The sequence below is a fragment of the Dermochelys coriacea genome, chromosome 7 (assembly GCF_009764565.3).
Source record: "Dermochelys coriacea isolate rDerCor1 chromosome 7, rDerCor1.pri.v4, whole genome shotgun sequence".
Taxonomy (NCBI): Eukaryota; Metazoa; Chordata; order Testudines; family Dermochelyidae; genus Dermochelys; species Dermochelys coriacea.
In genome coordinates, this window is record NC_050074.1 from 121,015,799 (window position 1) to 121,035,447 (window position 19,649).

Below are 19,649 nucleotides of genomic sequence, written 5' to 3' on the forward strand. Positions count from 1 at the left end.
TCATGATTCTAAGGAATGGTAGGAGGAAGAGCAGCAGAATAAAGACAATGGATTTCAAGAAAGCAGACTTTAGCAAACTCAGGGAGTTGGTAGGTAAGATCCCATGGGAAGCAAGTTTAAGGAGAAAAACAACTGAAGACAGTTGACAGTTTTTCAGAGAGACTTTATTAAGGGCACAAAAGCAAACTATCCCACTGCGTAGGAAAGATTGGAAGTCTGGCAAGAGACCACCCTGGCTTAACCAGGAATCTTCAATGAGCTAAAACAGCAGTTCTCAAACTGTGGATCAGGACCCTGAAGTGGGTTGCAACCCCGTTTTAATGGGGTCACCAGGGCGGACTTAGACTTGCTGGCATCTGGGGCCAAAGCCCACTGCCCAGGACTGAAGCTGAAGCCCAAGAGCTTCACCCTGAGTGGTGGTGCTCAGGTTACAGTCCCCCTGCCTGGGGCTGAAGCCCTTGGGCTTTGCCCCCCCAACAGAGCAGTGGGGCTTAGGCAGGCTCAGGCTTCGGTCCCCGCTCCTGGGGTCATGTAGTAATTTTTTTTCTTAGAAGGGGGTCATGGTGCAATGAAGTTTGAATATGAACAAATAACACAAGTATATAGGGACAAAATTAGAAAGGCCAAAGCACAAAACAAGATCAGACTAGCTAGAGACATAAAGGGTAACAAGAAAACATTCTAAAAATACATTAGAAACAAGAGGAAGACCAAAGACAGGGTAGGCCCGTTACTGAATTGGGGAGAAAAACAATAACAGAAAATGTGAAAATGGCAGACGTGCTTAATGACTTCTTTGTTTCGGTCTTCACCAAGATGGTTGGTGGTGATCGGATGTCTAACATAGTGAATGCCAGTGAAAATGAAGTATGATCAGAGTCTAAAATAGGGAAAGAACAACAAGTTAAAAATTTACTGAGACAAGTTAGATGTCTTCAAGCCATCAGGGCCTGATGAAATGCATCCTAGAATACTCAAAGATCTGACAGAGGAGATAGCTGAGCCATTAGAGATTATCTTTGAAAAGTCACAGAAGACAGGAGAGATTCCAGAAGACTGGAAAAGGGCAAATATAATGCCAATCTATAAAAAGGGAAATAAGGACAACCCGGGTAATTAGACCAGTCAGCTTAACTTCTGAACCTGGAAAGATAATGGAGCAAATAATTAAGAAATCAATTTGCAAACATATAGAAGATAATAAGGTGATAAGTAACTGTCAGTGTGGATTTGTCAAGAACAAATGATGTCAAACCAACCTGATAACTTTCTTTGACAGGGTAACAAGCCTTGTGGATGCGGGGAAGCGATAGACATGGTATATCTTGACTTTAGTAAGGTTTTTGATACTGTCTCGCATGACCTTCTCATAAACAAACTAGGGAAATGCAACCTAGATGGAGCTACTATAAGGTGGGTGCAGAACTGGTTGGAAAATCATTCCCAGAGAGTAGTTATCAGTGGTTCACAGTCATGCTGGAAGGGCATATTGAGTGGGGACCCACATGGATCAGTTCTGGGTCCAGTACTGTTCAATATCTTCATCAATGATTTAGATAATGGCATAGAGAGTACATTTATAAAGTTTGTGGACAATACCAAGCTGGGAGGGGTTGCAAGTGCTTTGGAGGATAAATTATAATTCAAAATGATCTGGACAAACTGGAGAGATGGTCTGAAGTAAATAGGATGAAATTCAATAAGGACAAATGCAAAGTACTCCACTTAGGAAGGAACAATCAGTTGCACAGATACAAAATGGGAAATGACAGTCTAGGAAGGAGTACTGCGAAAAGGGATCGGGGGTCATAGTGGACCACAAGCTAAATGTGAGTCAACAGTGTGACACTGTTGAAAAAAAGCGAACATCATTCTAGGATGTATTAGCAGGAGTGTTGTAAGCAAGACACAAGAAGTAATTCTTCTGCTCTACTCCATACTGATTAGGCCTCAACTGAGGTATAGTGTCCAGTTTTGGGTGCCACATTTCAGGAAATTGAAGAAAGTCCAGAGAAGAGCAACAAAAATTATTAAAAGTCTAGAAAACATGACCCATGAGAGAAGATTGAAAAAAATTGAATTTGTTTAGTCTGGAAAAGAGAAGACTGAGAGGGGACATGATAACAGTTTTCAAGTACACAAAAGGTCATTACAAGGAGGAGGGAGAAAAAAAATATTCTTAAACTCTGAGGATAGGACAAGAAGCAATGGGCTTAAATTGCAGCAAGGGAGGTTTACCTTGGACATTAGGCAAAACTTCCTAACTGTCAAGTAGGTTAAGCACTGGAATAAATTGCCATGGGAAGTTGTGGAATCTCCATCATTGGAAATTTTTAAGAGCAGGTTGGACAAACACCTGTCAGGGATGGTCTGATAATACTTAGTCCTGCCATGAGTGCAGAGGACTGGACGAGATGGCCTCTCAAGGTCCCTTCCTGTCCTATGATTCTGTGATTCTACAATAGGAGGCAATGGACACAACAAAAAGCTTTTGCGCAGATTCTCCGAGTAGCCCATGTATCACAGACTGGATTGAATTAGTATGTTCAGAGGTAATAGGGAATTTTACAAATCCCAATCCTGTGAAGTGCTGAGCTCTTCTTGCAGAGTGCTGAGCATCCTCAACTCCTACTGCCTTCAGTGGAATTTGAGGGCATTCAGCAGCTTGAAGGATCATCTTTGCAGCTTAAACAGGGCTGAGTGAGTAAGACATAAATGAACACAGAATACATCTCTGTGGCTCAGAAGTAACATGTAGGAGACCTAGGTTTGAATCTCAGACTATTTTGCATTCCCGGAGCAGGGTGGTTGAGAGAAAAGCAACGGCAGCACACTCAGGGTACATCGACACAGCAAAAAAAGCCTACAGCAGCAAGTCTCAGAGCCCAGGTCAGCCAATTTGGGCTCATAGGGTACGCGCTGTGGAGCTAAAGATAGTAGTGTAGATATTTGGGCTTGTGCTGGAGCCCAGGCTCTGAGACCCTCCACAAGCCCAAGTCTGTTGACCCAGGCTCTGAGACTTGCATTGTAAGGGTTTGTTTGTTTGTTTGTTTTTTGCTGTGTAGACATACCCTCAGATCCCAGTGGTCTTGCCTGGCGTATCACTGGAACCTTGCTTACCTGGCCTTGTGTATCACTATGGACACACTAAGGACCTCCCAGACAGAGCAGAAACATAGTAATGTGTCTCATACACAGAGAAAGAAAAGTGATTTAAGCAGGGAAAAGGAAGATCTTGATGAAGGAGCAACTTTGATTTGAACCTAGGCCCCTGGAGATAATAATCTGTAAGTAATTAACCATTGGAACAATTTACCAAGGGTCACGGTGGATTCTCTATCACGGACAAGTTTTAAATTGAGATTGGATGTTTTTCTAAATATCTGCTTTAGGAAGTATTTTGGGGAAGTTCTCTGGTCTGATGTTATATAGGAGATCAGACTAAATGATCACAGTGGTTCCTTCTAGCCTTGGAATCTATAAATCTATGATCAGTTTGTAAAGATCACCATGTGGGGCAATACCAAGGCAGCAGAGCCAAAGAGAAGTTGGTTAAAAAGTCAGGAAAATCTGGCAGAGGATGGACATGGCCAAAATTATTTTTAAACACATGGAAGATAGGGGAGAAAAAAAAGATGCTAGCCTAGAACAGCGTACAAATGTACAAGACAGTCCTGAGTGCAATGATCTGCCTAAAATCCACAAGCTTTATTAAAATCTTTGTAAACTCTCTGCAGACCATTGATCAATCCTACCTATCAGCTAAATCTAGAATGTCAGGAACTGAATCTACTCTCTTTCCAATTTTGAGGGGGAGAGAGAGAGATGGATGAATCGTGTGTACACAAATCGTCTCATACCTTCTGGGTGAGTTCACTAGCTTCATTGATATAACGGTCTCTCTCTTTTTCCAGCTGGTAGATGATCTTCCTCTGCTTCTGAGCCTCATCCTTATAGTTCTGAATTTCTTCTTCCAAGTTCCTCTTGGACTGTTCATGGAGCTTCACCAGGTTCAGCTGCTTTTGAGTGACACTGGCAGCCTTAAGCAAGTTCTGCAAAAAGAATCCCAAAACAATGACCACCCATGTCTGTAACACAGAATGCTGCACTGTACACACTATGTTAAACACTAGCTTCTGTCTGAATGGGTTAGGGATGCCCTAGAGTCATTACACCTTATCAGATCAGCTACATTAATGACACTCAGTCTCCAAATATGATCATGAGATTGTCTCCATGAGTCTGACAGTCACTAAAGCAGTGGTCCCCCAACTTTTTATTGCACGCCAACCCTTACCCGTAATGTGATCTGTCCATGCCACCCCCTCACCTCATCCCCCACCCCAGGCCAGGAACGGGACCGTGGTCAGGGCCAGGGCCCAAGGCCAGTGCAAGAGCTGCAGCTGGGGCCAAGGCTGGGAGCAGAGCCACAGCCAGTGCCAGGAGCCAGAGCTGTGTCTGGGGGCAAGGCCGGAGTAGAGCTGGGGGCAGAGAAGAGCTAGTTGGCACTCCCTCCCCACCCCCAATGGGGGCTGGCCCAGGCCCCACTGCACCCCACCCCGAACGTTCCTCTGCATGCCCCTAGGGGGGAAAACCCCACAGTTTGGAAACCACTGCACTAAAGAATGAGGCAGAGCCCTGTGTTGGACTATTTTTTTAATCTCTGCTCCATCCCACCTTGCAATACCCACTCCTGCCCACTCCCGCATTGTTTCTTACGTGTTTATCCCACTCCCACCCAAACCTCAGATCCCACAAATCCCTCAAGAGAGACAGATTCCCCATGCTACTTAAAAAACAACAAAACAAAAATTAAAACAAAACCTACCTCTGTTAATATATTATATACATAAAGGGAATTCGGACACAATTTTTACCACTAAAAGAATAAAACAAATCTTGTTTAAACCATGTAAAAAAATACTTTAACTCCTGTTGTAATAGACACTAAATTTCTTTCTATTCCTTGGTTAAATTTAAGTATTAAAACCTTTATTTTTAAAAAAAAGAAAAAGAAAAGAAAAGAAAAACTTGCTTTACCTTGCTGAAATTCTATTTATGACAAACTGACCAGAGATTTAGTGTTTTCCTGCAAATTACTTGAGTTTTTTTTGCCCACACAATCGTGGCCTCAACAAAGTACATTTTATCCGCTCCCACTATTATGGCAGCAGGTCCTGCAAGAGCTCCTAGTCCTGCTAGAGGGCTCTAGAATGAGGCAGTATTTTTGAATTGGAAGCTGGGATACTGGGATGTTTGCACTACAGAAGGAATGGAGAGGGTTGTTCATGAGGGGGAATAATGAAGGCATTGGGGAACACCTTCCAGTCTCATTTGCTAGTAACCAGGTTGAACTTGTAAACTGAGCAAAGTTGGCCTGCAAGTCATAGAAGGAGAATAAACAGGACACCAAGATCTCAGTTTAATCTAGTTACTTTTCTAACCTCACTTTAAAAAATCCTTCAAAACTAAAGAATCAGTTTTTCACCCTCTTCAAAAGGTGACCCTGTAATAGACTCATTCAGGATACAGAACAATGTTTGATTCTCAACCAAGTGAGGAAGCTAAAGAATCACATTATAGAGTCAAATCTACCAAACTCAGTTTCAGAAAATGGTGGCAGGAGAGATCAGGGTTAAAAACAGACAAGGCTGTGATGCAGACAGACAGTGTGTTTTTTATTAGCACAGCCCTCATTTGACTAGATTAACATTAAACTTGATATGTTGTAGATACTACAAGCAGAGGAGTAATCAACTGCTTAGAATATCAAATAACACATTTTCAATAAAGGCAAATGCACATAACACTTACAGTCCCCTGCTGTTTTATATGCTAATACTAAGAAGTCCCTTTTGTGTTCACAGACAGCAATGTTGTTTCAATTCATAGAAGGGGGGGAGCATGGTTTAAACTACAGACATCTCATATTCAAGGCAAGATATTTGTTTACCAGTGTTAGCAAAGCAAGCTCACCTTGTTTAATATGTCCCTTTCTCTCACCAAGTCATCTATGGCTTTCTTATCAATTTCTACCTGCTTTTTAGCAATCTCCAACTCTAAAAGCAAGGAAAAGATTATTAAACTCTGGGTTCAAACTGCGTAGCTAGCAAAAACAAAGGTCTGTGGACTTTTTAAAAAGCTTTATTAATATTATATAAATGGAGATATTATTTATGACCTCCATTTGCAAATTTAGGTGCCTAAATTTAGGGATGTGAATCCATATTTAGGCAATAGAGGAGCATTAGGCCAAGATTTTCAAAAGGGAGGAGTGATTTTGGGTGCCTCTGATTTTAATTTGAGACACTGTAAAGGAGCTGGATTTTCAGAAAATGCTATGCACTCTGAAAATCAGGTCATTTAAAGACATCTCAAGCTTGGCATCCAAACTGTGAGTCTCCTGAAATCACTAGTTTCTTTAGAAAATATTGGATTTTGATTTACAGAGTTGTTTTAGGTTTCAGAGTAGCAGCCGTGTTAGTCTGTATCCGCAAAAAGAAAAGGAGGACTTGTGGCGCCTTAGACTAACAAATTTATTTGAGCATAAGCTTTCGTGAGCTACAGCTCAGTTCATCAGATGCAATCCCTCTGGGTCAAATCCAATCCTGGCATAAGGGCATAACTCCATTGGCTTCACTGGAGCTGCTCCCACTTAAGGCAATCTAGATTTGGCCCTTCATCCAAATACAAAGATGAATAAATCACTAACAAAATAAGTAAGAGGAAATATGTGTCTGAACCAGAAACTGACATGCTGATATCGGGAAGGCTGAGATGAAGGCAATACAATGCACCGGAATGCATGAGAACAATCAAAGTTGCCAGGAGGTGCATTGTTATCTGTTGCCTTTCTCACCCATTCAATGACTGAGCTGCATTTCCTGTGTCTTCCCCTCCATCCCAGCATGAGGCCTGATCTGATGAAGCAACAGCAGAATGGCTGTAAGACCCTTACCTTTCACAGTTATGGAGATATGAATATGAAAGACAGCATGTCCCATACAGACAGTCATATAAAATACTTCATGTCCCATATGTGCAGTCAGTTCAGTATACAACCTACAGTCTAGGCAGAGCACAGGGAAGCATCTACCGAGGCAACATGTCCACCCTAGGTATATAGCAGAATGGGGCTTTATATTTCAGCACTTCGCTATAATTCAGTCTGTTGCACTGGAGTCATCTCCGTACTGGTATCATTGTAGGTGCTCAAAACTGCGGGGGCAAAAAAATGCCCTGCTTGTGCCTTCTTCCAGTCTTCCCCCAGCGAGCAGCACAACGCCCTCTGCATCAGGGGCTGTTGCACCAGCAATATAGGCTTGCACACAGACACACACAGTGAGGGTATTTCCTGGGTGGGAAGGGTTACACCTGCCACACAAAGGTGTAGATCAGATCAGGCCCATTATGTTTTCACCCAGCACATGCCGCAGTGTGTGAAAATTCCAAAGAGCCAGGAGACATACATAAGGGCATTACAGCCATAGTGCCATGCCGCTTCCATTCATATGGTCCCATACTGGGCACCAAAGAGGCATGATCTTGACTTGGAACGTACACTGAATGAACATTATAACAAATGACACAACAGGGCCAGCACAACACAACAGTGGCAACACAACAGTGCTTTGATTCCTACCTCTCTCTAGTCCAGACATTTGGTTTTTTAGGGTATCCCTCTGGTATTCTGCTTCAACTTTTTGTTCCTCTGCAACACGCAGTTTTCTCTGGATAACTTCTCTTATCTTGGAGAGTTTTGAAATTTCATGACGCATCTGAGTCAGCTCATCCTCTCTCACCTGTGTAGAAACAGAAGGGAGAGTGGTTGAGAAGGACAATCCATTTAGAATCAACAAAAGGAAATACTTCTTTGCTTAGAATATAGTTTATGTACAGTACTCAGTGGCACAGGAGGCCACTAAGATAAATGCTGTGGCTGGATTTAGAGAAAGACTGGAGAATTGCACCACTATTAAAATAATTTAAACAAAGCCAGCTGAGGCAATGAGAAAGATAATCAAATCTCATGCTTCAGGGCATAAGAGAGATCAATAAAGAATTCCCAACTGCATGCAGTCCATGCACAGCACTGCACAATTGGCTCAATGGATTAGGTCTGAGTAGCCTTGACTTTCATTGAAACATCAGCTACTGGTAACTGATAGTCTGATCTGATTCTATAGCCCTAAAAGCAGGAAGCTGTTAATCTACAGCTTTAAAAACCAAATCTTTGAGTCCACATCACGTTATGGAATCAGGAAATGAAACTATTGATCCAAGACACTGCACTAAAATGTTGCCAGTAGTGATCATTGCACACTAGTGACTGCAACCAATCAATACATCAGAAATAATCCCCACACCTACTACGAAACAAATATAAAATTGCCCTATAGTTGCAGCAATGCCATCACATTTTAAGCCTTCCAAATCACAGTGCACACTGCCCCATTCGCAGAATCAGTCACTACTAGGGACCTAATCCAGTGAGGTGCGGATACCTCCTGTGAGGAACTGAGTGCACCCAACTCCTATTGACAAAGACTGGACTTCAAGAAATTTGCAAACATTTACATCACTCGGTGCTACGGGTGCTTAGTACTATGCCAGAGGTGTTTGCACACTGCAGGATCAGGCCCCACCTACAGCACCTAGCATAATGGGGTCATGGCCCATGACTAGGGCACCCACAAGCAATACAAATAAATAATAACTGGACAGCACCTTAACAATGAATTTTCAAAAATCTGTGCTCATAATGCGATGAAGTGTTGAGCTCCAACATCCACTGAATTGAGGATCAGGCCCTTACACAGCTAATATCTGCCTTTGCACCCACCTTGAGTCTTGTACTCAGTTCCCATTTGAACATGTTGTTTGTTAAACATTATGGAAAGATGATACTGCTGGGAATAACAATTATGCTAGCTAACCAGGCAGAGTAATCTGGTTTTTCAATAGGTAATAAAAGTGCCCTTCCAGTGTGCACAGTAATGTAACAGAAAAACAAACTCCTACAGTGAAATCTCACTGGGGTTCCCGAACAGGATCTTTATGTTACATTAGCTTTGGACAGATCTTCTAACACGTCTGTTGTCATTTGTTTTCATTGTTTTAACCAACAGTGCCCACTGCAAGAAAGCTTCCTATCAGCAACTGACTTCTTTTATTTAGCTGAATCAGTTGTACTTTACAAAAGTTTGATAACCTATTGCTTTTCTGTCCTGTTTTCTCATATAGCCAGTGTTGTAACTGCAGACATACTCTTGGCTGGGGGAGATCAGATTCAGCAGACATGTATCAGGTTTCAGAGTAGCAGCCATGTTAGTCTGTATTCGCAAAAAGAAAAGGAGTACTTGTGGCACCTTAGAGACTAACAAATTTATTTGAGCATAAGCTTTCGTGAGCTACAGCTCACTTCATCGGATGCATTCGGTGGAAAATACAGTGGGGAGATTTATATACACACACAGAGAACATGAAATGTTTTATCATACACACTGTAAGGAGAGTGATCACTTAAGATGAGCCATCACCAGCAGGAGTGGGGGGAAGGAGGAAAACCTTTCATGGTATTCATGGTATTTCATGGTACATATAGTAATAATATCTACAGTGCCTTTTATTCCCAAAAGCTCTTGAATGCTTTAAAAACTGTATGTAGCAGTCACTTTACCCACTGATGAAATGCAGCTACCTCTGGTGTGGAGCAAAACAGCTGTTTAACAGTGCACAGCAACACAAGTTAACAGTTTAGGTCAGCAAGCAAACAAGAACCTACTGAATTGTATTTAACTTCCCCAATTGATACCAAAGAGAAAATTTAAGCAGGCAGGCTCTACCTACATTGGAAGTGGAGGCTGGGGCAGTTATTATTCCTATATATTATTGGCTTCCAGCAGCACTCACAATATGCTAATCACTATACAAACATAAAGGAAGGCACAGCCTCTCCTGCAAAGGGCTTACAATCTAAAAAAAGACTTTGCCTTTGTGAAAAATATCATGAGGTCTTTAATGATCACAAGTAATCAGGACCTCAGTCTTATGTCTCATCTGAAACAACACAGTATGATCTGGTATTAGACTGGGATGCTGGTATAGCAATGACTCAGAGGGAAGAATGTCATCTATTGAATCACCAACACCAAATTCCCAACAGCAGAGGGATATATCTGATGCCATGCAAATATGAGCTGGTACTTACTTTCAGCTCCACTGTTTTCTGCTGGTTCTCCTGTGTTATTTGTTCAAAGACCATGCTGTGCTGCTCGTTCTCTTGCTGGAGTTTAGAGTTTCTTGCTTGAAATTGCTCAAGTTCTTTGGCAGCTCTTTCATTCAGGATCTGTTAGATTATAAAACAATCCAGATAATTCTTTTAAATCTTTTAAATTCTCATGTATCCACATAGACAGACTGGCAACACCTTGAGTCTCCCTGGGGGATCAGAGCTACTGAAGATTTTTCTCTTGATAGAAATTGTTCTTTATCCCTGATGAAATTATTAATGTGCTCAGAAATATGACAAATGTTCAACGGCTGAGAAAAATGAAAACTTCTTATGAATAACATAGCCAGCATAATTTTCTCTGGGAGCTTTGCAAGTCTCCCTCACAGGTGGTAGATAAATATTTTAATGCCTCTTTGCCATTTGGCAGGCATCACCTACCCAGCAACTCACCACAATCATTGCAAATGAATACGAGATTCAAATAATTTTAATCATCTGAGGGGCAGGGGAGCTCTATGTTTGCAAGCAATTCCTACATTAATATGCCTATAACACTTCATGGAGTGTGCAGTTTGCTGACATCATGGCACAGCTATTTTAACAGCTATGTTCAGTCAAAAGCCCAGAACAGCAGTTTCATGGTTCATACGGAGAACATATATTTCGATATTGGAGCTGTCAGACTTTTCTTCTGCATGATGGGACTTCCCCTGGCAGACACTACTTTATAAGTGAGGAAAGAGCTATCATCATATTTTTCAGTTCAAGCATCTATGTGTGGCAGATCAATATGCTGTTTAAAAAAAAAGGATGTGTGGGGGATTCCCCACCCCCATTGCATGCTGGGAGCAGAGAGAAAGATGGGAGGTGAGCGTAGTGACTTCTGCAGCATAGAAGAGCCAAGGACTCAGCTGTAATGACTATGAAGGGGATTCTTTATTGAAGCTGCTGTGGTTCCCTGACGATACAAACTAGTAGCAAAACACTGCTTTAGGACTTCGCCAGAAAACTGGTTTGAAAACAGTACTTAGTTAAAAAAATTAAAAGATTTAAGACAATACTTCACGCTTCTCTAGAGACTTTTATAGTGTTTATACAAACATTCATTAGCTAAACTTCACAGTAAATTTGAGAGGTAGGTAAGTGTAATTTTTCCCAGTTTTCAGATGGGGAAACCAAAGCACAGAGCTTTCCCAACACACCACAGCAAGTCTTTTGCAGAACTAGGAATATAATCTGAGTCCAGTCTGCTGCTCTGACCACTAAATCACACCAACTTTGTGGTATTTGGTCCCAATCACTGTGGTGTTTGCAAGAAGACCCCTAAAAATCATCATCAACCAGGTGGAAAACCAAAGGCCTTTAAGAGTGAAAAAAATAACTTGTCCATAAGAAAAGGATAATACTGGACTGTCGTGCATTACTATTTTAATTAGGATTTAAATAGCAACACTGGTATTTTCAACACAGCCTAAGGGAGTTAGGCACTTGAATCCCAGTGAATTTCATTGGTATTTAGGCACCTAAATCCTTTAGGTTCCAGTGTAAATACCAGTCTAACATTCTAGCATAATTGAAGCAGAACATATCTGCATTCTGGCCAGAGTATAGAAAGTCTCCTTTTACTGTACATAATGATCCTGAGGCCATTTCTTGCCACAAAACTTTAGACAGTACTCCTTGTTGATTTCACTGGGGGCTTCTGTTTAATATGATATAGTGACAAAGAGATCATCTTGACGATCTAATGGGTCTTCTCCATCCCTCATTCTATTATGAAAATGCTAAAAGAGCAAACTAATTTCTTCTGTGTCTGACATTGGACCCTGATACTATTCCCATTTTTGTGTTGCAGATAACAGAACCATGTACTGTACCTTCTGTTCCTTGAGCTGCTGTTCCAATTTTAGGAGTTCCTCTTTGTTCTTTAGCACATGCTGCTGCAGCGCCTTTATTTCACTCTGCTTGTTGTCCATTTCCACTTGAATGTGTTTAAACTCCTTCTCCAGTTTGTCCTTCTTTCGAGACTCCCGGGATGCCTCATTCTGACGCATCTGGATTTCCTGCTGGAACTGCCATCACACAGTGACAGAGGAAAAAAAGAAGTTAGGGCCTTGCCTGTCTTTTATTCAAACAAATCAGGTAGAGTTTCCCTTTATTCTTATTGTGCTTAGCTTTGAGACCCAGCAGCTTTTGTTTAATACTGCCTTCCACTGGATGGAATATGGAAGAACTGCTAAGAGGTAAACAGGCTCCCTCTTAGGAGAGCTATCTTTCTGGAACCCCAAATGATGTGCTCAAATTATTAATTACAAGGATTTCTTAGTCATCAATCACCATACCCTAAAAGCAGCCAGCCAGAAGGCTCTGATGGATTCAACAGAGCTGAGGATACCTACCACAGCTGAGAGTACCTGTCACCCAGGCACCATGATTTTGACCCTGAGGACTAACAGCAAGAACACTCCACTAGGGATCCAATGGGGCTTTTAGGATGTTTTCATTTGTAAGTTACCCCATCTGATCCTTGGTTTACAGTCACAACATTGAAACTAACTTGGGCTCCAAGCTCTGTTGCCGGGGCCATGGTTTTGCTTATTGTACCTCACCAAACAAGCCATTTTATAAACATTTATTACACACAAGTAAACAGTAAAGAAGGAGGGGGAAGCCAGACCACCAGGGCAATTTTCATTGCAACATCTGCTCTTATTCCCAGCCTCTCTATAGAATCTTTTAAAGGGAAAAACCATGCACTTAGACTATAATGATGTCAACTAGCTTCTGCCTCCCTGGCCCAGCAGCCCTCAGAGTCAGCAGGGGACAGGAAAGAGTCAGGATGGGCTGGTCCACCAGGGACCATTCTAACCAGCACAGAATAGAGCAGTCCTATGCAGCTCCACTGGAGCTAAGGCCACGACTGCCTGTCCCTTCAGCTGCGCCAAGCACGAGCTAAAGATAGAGCCCTCTGTCTCGGGGTTGTAGCTCAGTTTCTGGGAGAGCCAAAGCACACCCTATGGCACACACCCTGTCAGTGATGACAGTCAATGGGCAAACAGTTTGACCTTCCTTCTAGTCCCCCTGATTCTCCCCTCCCTCTCTGGGGCCCTTCCCTAGTCCTCCAGCGTTTCCCTCCCTTTGATAAGCTCACAGCCCACTCCCTCCCAATAGCCTCCAACAGAGGATCTCTCCCTGCTTAAGGTCAGCAACAGTAGACAACAGCTCCTCTTCCCAATGACCACTGCCATCTCATGAAGATCTCATCATGTGACCTTGCAGTTCAGATGGACTATTTGTTGAGCCACAGCTACTCTAATTTCAGATTTCATGGCTCTGTGCCTCAGAGGCAATGTGTGGCCCAGGAAACACGATTTGGATTTGCTAGAGTCTAGATAAAAGGTTGCCAGAAGTGAAGTGCTTCTGGGACCCACTTCCTTTGGACGATCCCACTGAAGGGCCCAAGGGCAGGTTGCACAGAGTGGACTGTGACTATGGTGAGAGCAGAGAAACAATGGGATCTGATTCCATGAAGAGTAAAATAGAGCTGTAAGTCTAAGGGCTGGGGAAGGTCTTCCCCAGTAAAAGTCTGAAAACTAAATGCAGTGTGGAAAGATTTCAGCAGCAGTACAAGTGCGATGGCTGTCTCTCGCTCTCATTCATTTCCCCTCTCTGCAGCAGCGCTGTCTCCCCACATCCTTGTCAGAGCAGAACAGATACCCAGTTTTCCCCTACTTTATATCATCTACTCTCTGCTCAGGAAGCAAGAAACCAGGACTGGATATGGAACCCAGGTGTCCCACATAGCAGTGCAGGGCATGACCTCAGGCTTGCTTTATTGTTTGTGCCTGACAAGAAGCCCGGGTGCTACCTAGAAGGATATCTCCACCTCCTTTGTTTTTCCACTCTTTATTTCAGGTCTCTCCTTCTTGCCTCCTCTTCCTTCTGCTGTTTCTTTCTCCCCTCCAAATCACACTCATATTAATTTCTTTCACCTCTCCTTCCCCTATTGAATCTCTCCTTTCTGCATCTGGGAGCCTCCCACCATCCCCTGGCCTCTTGCTCTCTCCCCATTTACATGTCCTCTTACACATTCTCAGCCTTCTACACCTCCAGCAGGCTTCTGTAGTAAGAGGAACATATTCACAGTATGATAACCTTCACAGATAGGAAACCTCCTGCAGACATGGAAGCTTCAAATGAAGGAGGGGACAGCCTCAAAGCAAGAGGAAACTATGACTCAGATAGAAAAGGAGTACTTGTGGCATCTTAGAGACTAACAAATTTATTTGAGCATAAGCTTTCGTGAACTACAGCTCACTTCATCAGATAAGCTTATGCTCAAATAAATTTGTTAGTCTCTAAGATGCCACAAGTACTCCTTTTCTTTTTGTGAATACAGACTAACACGACTGCTACTCTGAAATATGACTCAGATATCTCCTTCAAATGCAGGAGATTTGGCAGCTCTGGAAGGAGTCAATAGTTGACAAACTGCTTTGCAAAGACAATAGCAAAGAAATAAGGCAAAGGATAAAAGCACTGATGAGGAACTCCTCGGTGAGCCTCCTGAAAAGGTTTGGGATGTGAAATGGCAGGTAGCAGCATAGTAGTTAATGGAGATCAATTGCAAAGGTGGGAAATGGTTCAGGACAAAGACAACTTTTGCAACCTGGTGAGCTGCACAGACCTGAGCAATGTTTTGTTCCGCCTCATTTTTTGCCTTCTCTGTTTCCTGCTGTTGCTCTGTAGTTTGGATTAGACTTTCACGTAACTTCACAACCTCTGACAAGAGCTGGTCTCGTTCCTTTGTTACTTCTTCTTTAAACCTCAGCAAATCCCGGATACTGGAAGAAAGGAAATAATAGTCAAGCAATGTCACTGTCCCCTTTGGGTTCTCTCGGATACCAGAACAAGCTGTTTTGTCATGATTGGGAGTTTAAAAGTCACATTTCATTTTGAACTCCTTTTGAAATAGTCCACTGCAGCTGCCAATCAAATACATGAGCTACCTACTATATTCATTAAAGAGTCATGATCAAGACAGATAGACACAAAATTTAACCTACCACTCCATAAATAATGCTGTCTTTATTTTAACTGCTCTCTTGGGTCTAAAAATCCCACCAATTCCCCAAAACAAGGGTTGTAACAACAGACAAACATTCCAGCTACTCCACCCTGTGCCCCTTGGAGGGTCTTTCAGCCACTTCCTTTTTGCACTATTTTCCAGGGTCACTGCACTGCTGTGTCCACTCTCTTTGCAATCCATCTGGCTGGGGTGGCTGTACTGATGAGGTCTTGCTGCTGCACAAGTCATAAATAAATAACACTCCCTGATCTGATGAGCTAGCAAACAAACTATCCCTGGTTTCTCTTCGTATTATGGCAGCACCTAGATGCCGCAACTGAAATCAGAGCCTCATTGTGCTAGGCACTGCATAAATGCAAAGTAAGAGACAATCCCTGCCTTGAAAAGTTTACCGCATAAATATACAAGACAAGTAATGGATGGGAGAACACAGAGAGCGACAAAAGCAACTTCCCCAAGATCATCCAGCAGGCCTGTGGCAGTGTCGGGAATAGAATCCAGGTCTCCCAACTTCCAGTCTCTAGTCCAGGGGTGGCCGAACCATGGTTCGCAAGCCGCATGCAGCTCTTTTACAGTCAAAGTGCAGCTCAAGAAGCCCCCAACGGCCCCCATTCTCCATCTACCAGACTGTGGTGGGTGCTTGGAACTTCTGTCCTGCGGCAGGCTGGTAGGGCTAGGGGCTTCCACCTAGCAGGGAGTGGGAGCTCAGGGCTGAAGCCCCGAGCCCTAGCAGGTGCCTGCCACAGGGTAGAAGCCCCGAGCCCCAGCAGGTATACCCTGCAGTGCTGAACCCTCAAGCTTCGGTAGGAGCGTCCCGGCTCTCGAACTTCTAAAGATTGTCATATGCGGCTACGAGGGTCAGTAAGTTTGACCACCCCACTGGACCACGCTGTATCATGAGTGCAAAAATTTGTAGGATCAGCTCTCAAAATCAGACACAGATCAGACAAGACAGGCTGGCAGATCCTAGGAAAGCTGATAACTTACATTTTCATCTAATCTCTCTGGGCCCGATCCAACACCCATTGAACCCAATGGGCCTGATTTTCTGTTGTCCTGCGCTTTGCATGGTCATTTGCACCAGTGAAAAGTGAGTGCAAAGTGGAAGTAAAACACTACTATTTGGATTTACACTCACCTGGCATTGGTGTAAGTGACTACACAAAGTGTAGGGAAATGGAGAACCAGCCCCACTGAGTTCAATGGGCATTGGATCAGATTCGCTCTCTCCTTCATGGAGATAACTTACTTGTGCTCTTGACCCAGTGATAATCCAGATCCTTGCTCCACTAATTTAGTCAGGTTCATAATTTCCTCTTTCAATGAGAGAATGGTTTCCTTTGCTTTCTGCTCCTTGTCATAGGCTGCATCTACCATTTTCCAGGCTTTTTCAATTTCCTGGGAACATCATGGGAAAACAGTTTAACAAATTAAATTGGATTCAGAATGTTTTGTCTTGGTTAATTAATAATACAGGTTTTGGTGTTTTTTCATATTTAGATATATATCAGTTTTCTCCTTCCATGGACTATTCGCTGTGGCCAGTGCATACTATACTAGGTCAGTCAAGCACTATCTATTTATACTCAATTGAGGATCTGGTCCATTTTCTCTAATAGACACACTGGGCTTAACATTTGCAACTCTTGTTGTAGGATTTGGTTGCATGACTCCCATTGAAGCCAATGGGAGTTTTATGGCCAAAACCTCACTCAACTCTCTGAGACTTCATGTCTTAAGGGACATTAAAAAAATCATATTTCTGTCTTAAAATGTTTCATCTACTCTAGTTACAAGTAATACCTAAAATCATTATAACTGAGATTAGAGGAGGGGAAAAAAGACTTTTTTTCCAGTTTACTTTGTGCATTTGTTGCTAGTACTCTCACAGTTCAGGGTAGCTGCACCTGTATTCCCCCTCCATGGTCCCTCAAGACCATCCAATACCTGTCACAGAGACTATTTCCACAAAAAGAAAAGGAGTACTTGTGGCACCTTAGAGACTAACAAATTTATTAGAGCATAAGCTTTCGTGAGCTACAGCAGTAGCTTTCTGCTACTCTGAAACCTGTCATATTTCCACAAAGTCACTTTAGCTGTTTCCCATGTAGAGAGTTAGTGAGGCCCTGCTTCAGCAAAGCACTTGAGCATGTGCCTATCTTTAAGGCCATATGTAATCCTATTTACTTCATCTGTCTTAGTTTAAGCAGTATTTAGAGCTGTAGTGGAACTACTCTGTGCTTACATTTAGGCAAAGTAAGTGTCATAAATATAAAGGGAAGGGTAACCACCTTTCTGTATACAGTGCTATAAAATCCCTCCTGGCCAGAGGCAAAACCCTTTCAGCAGTAAAGGGTTAGAAGCTACGGTAACCTCACTGGTACCTGACCCAAAATGACCAATGAGGGGACAAGATACTGTCAAATCTGGAGGGGGGTGGAACAAAGCGTTCTGTCTGTCTGTCTGTGTGATGCTTTTGCCGGGAACAGATCAGGAATGCAGCCTTACAACTCCTGTAAAGTTAGTAAGTAATCCAGCTAGAAAATGCGTTCGATTTTCTTTTGTTTAATGGCTGGTAAAATAAGCTGTGCTGGAGGGAATGTATATTCCTGGTTTTGTGTCTTTTTGTAATTTAAGGTTTTGCCTAGAGGGATTTTCTATGTTTTGAATCTGATTATCCTGTAAGGTATTTACCATCCTGATTTTACAGAGGTGATTCTTTTACCTTTTCTTTAATTAAAATTCTTTCTTTTAAGAACCTGATTGATTTTTCATTGTTCTTAAAATCCAAGGGATTGGGTCTGTGTTCTCCTGTACCAAGTGGTGAGGATTATTATCAAGCCTTCCCCAGGAAAGGGGGTGTAGGGCTTGGGGGGGATATTTTGGGGAAGATGTCTCCAAGTGGTCTCTTTCCCTGTTCTTATTTAAAACGCTTGGTGGTGGCAGCATACGGTTCAAGGACAAGGCCTAGTTTGTACGTTGGGGAAGTTTTAATCTAAGATGATAAGAATAAGATTAGGGGGTCTTTCATGCAGGTCCCCACGTCTGTACCCTAGAGTTCAGAGTGGGGAAGGAACCTTGACACAGATGCTTACATATTTTGCTGAATCGGAGTCCTAGTCAGCCTCCTTTGGTTGTAGCTGGGTTGTTTTGTTTTGTTTTTTGGAGGGAGAGCTGCAGGGTGGGGGGGGGGGGTCTTTCACCCAGTAACTGGAGAGAGGAAAACTTTTTGTAATAGGAAAATGTGGTTGTGATGCCATAAAAATTGCCAGATGACTAAGGCATAGTTGCAGCAACTTAAACTGCTTTTAACTTTTTTTTTTTAAATTTACTAGATTCCATGTTAAGAGTGTCCCTTTAATATCTTATGAAGGTTGTGTAACAAACAGATGGAAGTAAGGAAGTTAGCAGTCAAGGCTGGTAGGTGTCTCTAGCTCTCAGTATTGTGGGAGAAGAAAAGAAAAGTAAGCCAAAAGTACTAGTTTAGAATCAAATGCCAGACTTACTAGGAGTTTGGAGACTTATTTCAGATTTAGACCCCAAACCTTTCAAAGTAACTGTATAGGCACTAGGGTCTGCACTAGTAGATCCCGGTATCAGCCTCCCATCCAACTCCCACTAAAGGCATGGGGAATCTTTTTATTAACTTCAATTGAACTTGCAACTTTACTCAGGTGAGTATTCTCACAAAAGTCAATGGGGCTACTCAGGTAAGTAATGATTGCTCACCTAAAGTAAAGGTTACAGGATTGGGCCTGTAGATCCTTATGCTCTCTATTACAAAAATTCAGTTTGCATGCTCACTGATCTAGGGCAATATGTAAACTGGAGACATCCTGAATGGGATTTTGCAATTTACTTTAGCTGGAACAGGACTAAGACTAATGTTACCTAATTGTAGTAATCTGTTTCTAACTTCAGGTGGAGGAATGGGAGGTTGCTTCTTTTACATTCAAGATTAAAAGAAAGGAAATCTCTGATGATGAAAACCTCTGTTTTTAAAAATAACATATTACTCATTGGAAAGATAGGACTTAGAAAATACAGAGCATGTCATAATCTTTTAGATAATCAGATTACAATTAGTAATTAAAAAATGCATTGCAATTTATTGCATAATTAATGCCAAGGACTGAGCTATACTTGATGGTTGTACTAACAATCGTTCAGAAAATGTGTGAAAAAGATTTCTGGTAACTATGAAGCAGCTAGTTCATAAACTGTAACTGTATGGGTGTTTAAGTAACAAAGTGATTGCACCAATTTAATTTTTCAAAGACTGAGGGCTTGCCTACACATACAGTGTTGCAGTGGAGGTGCTGTAGT

General features: G+C 42.3%; 1 protein-coding gene across 1 annotated transcript in view; it reads right to left on the reverse strand.

The window, feature by feature from the left end:
• CFAP58 (cilia and flagella associated protein 58) overlaps positions 1 to 19,649 on the reverse strand; it is a 94,593-nt gene that overhangs the window by 63,071 nt on the left and 11,873 nt on the right. The window contains 7 exon segments of the mRNA XM_038410272.2: positions 3,861 to 4,052; positions 5,977 to 6,059; positions 7,643 to 7,802; positions 10,211 to 10,348; positions 12,112 to 12,306; positions 14,922 to 15,078; positions 16,573 to 16,721. Of these exon segments, the coding sequence (XP_038266200.1) occupies positions 3,861 to 4,052; positions 5,977 to 6,059; positions 7,643 to 7,802; positions 10,211 to 10,348; positions 12,112 to 12,306; positions 14,922 to 15,078; positions 16,573 to 16,721 (1,074 nt within the window).